General features: G+C 40.6%; 1 protein-coding gene across 1 annotated transcript in view; it reads right to left on the reverse strand.

Annotated features, from left to right (window-relative positions):
• Positions 1-350: 350 nt before the first annotated feature.
• Positions 351-652, reverse strand: part of LOC147022721 (protein FAM200C-like) — an 837-nt gene continuing 535 nt past the window's right edge. The window contains exon 1 of the mRNA XM_085890303.1: positions 351-652. This exon is cut by the window's right edge and continues 535 nt beyond it. Coding sequence (XP_085746429.1) covers positions 351-652 — 302 coding nt within the window.

The raw sequence follows: 652 nt of genomic DNA on the forward strand, positions 1-652 counted from the left end.
TAGAGAAACCTGATTCACATAGATATGTGGTGACAAAGGGAACAAACACTTTGAAGGCTCGCTGAGAAAGAACTGGGAATGAATCTGTGAGTTTCATCCATAAATCAACACCAACTCTATCAAATTCTTCCTTAAGACTAGCAGAGGACTGAAGATCAATCAGCTCCTCTTTTGCTGGGTTGTCATCTCTCATTTCTGACAGATCAGTGGTAAAATGTCTTCATATCCATCCTTCTGTAAGTATCATGTCTTCTGGAAAGTAGCCAGTGAAGTGATGCTTCAAGATGTTCAAATGTGCTGTGATGTCATCATTCATTTCAGGTAATACACCAGTTACTTCTCTAATGGCCTCATCCAAGTTTGGGAAATTTGCAAAAAAATTTTGATGAACTTTTTGTGCCCATAAATCCAGCTTTGTCTGCAATGCTTTCATCTTTTTCACCCGCTTCAACGATGGTTACTGATTTTCCCTGGAGTTGTTTGTTGACTTGGTTAAGATGGGTAAATATATCTGAGAGGTACCCTAAAGAGGTAATGAACTTTGAATCGGCAAACTTTTCCCACAGCTTTGAATCCCGGTCACGAAGAAAAATCTCGACCTCAGTACGGAGCTGAAACACTCGGTTAAGAAGTCCACGTGAGAGCCACCTCG

The sequence above is a fragment of the Eptatretus burgeri genome, chromosome 7 (assembly GCF_056783735.1).
Source record: "Eptatretus burgeri isolate ZD-2024b chromosome 7, Ebu_testis_v1, whole genome shotgun sequence".
Taxonomy (NCBI): domain Eukaryota; kingdom Metazoa; phylum Chordata; class Myxini; order Myxiniformes; family Myxinidae; genus Eptatretus; species Eptatretus burgeri.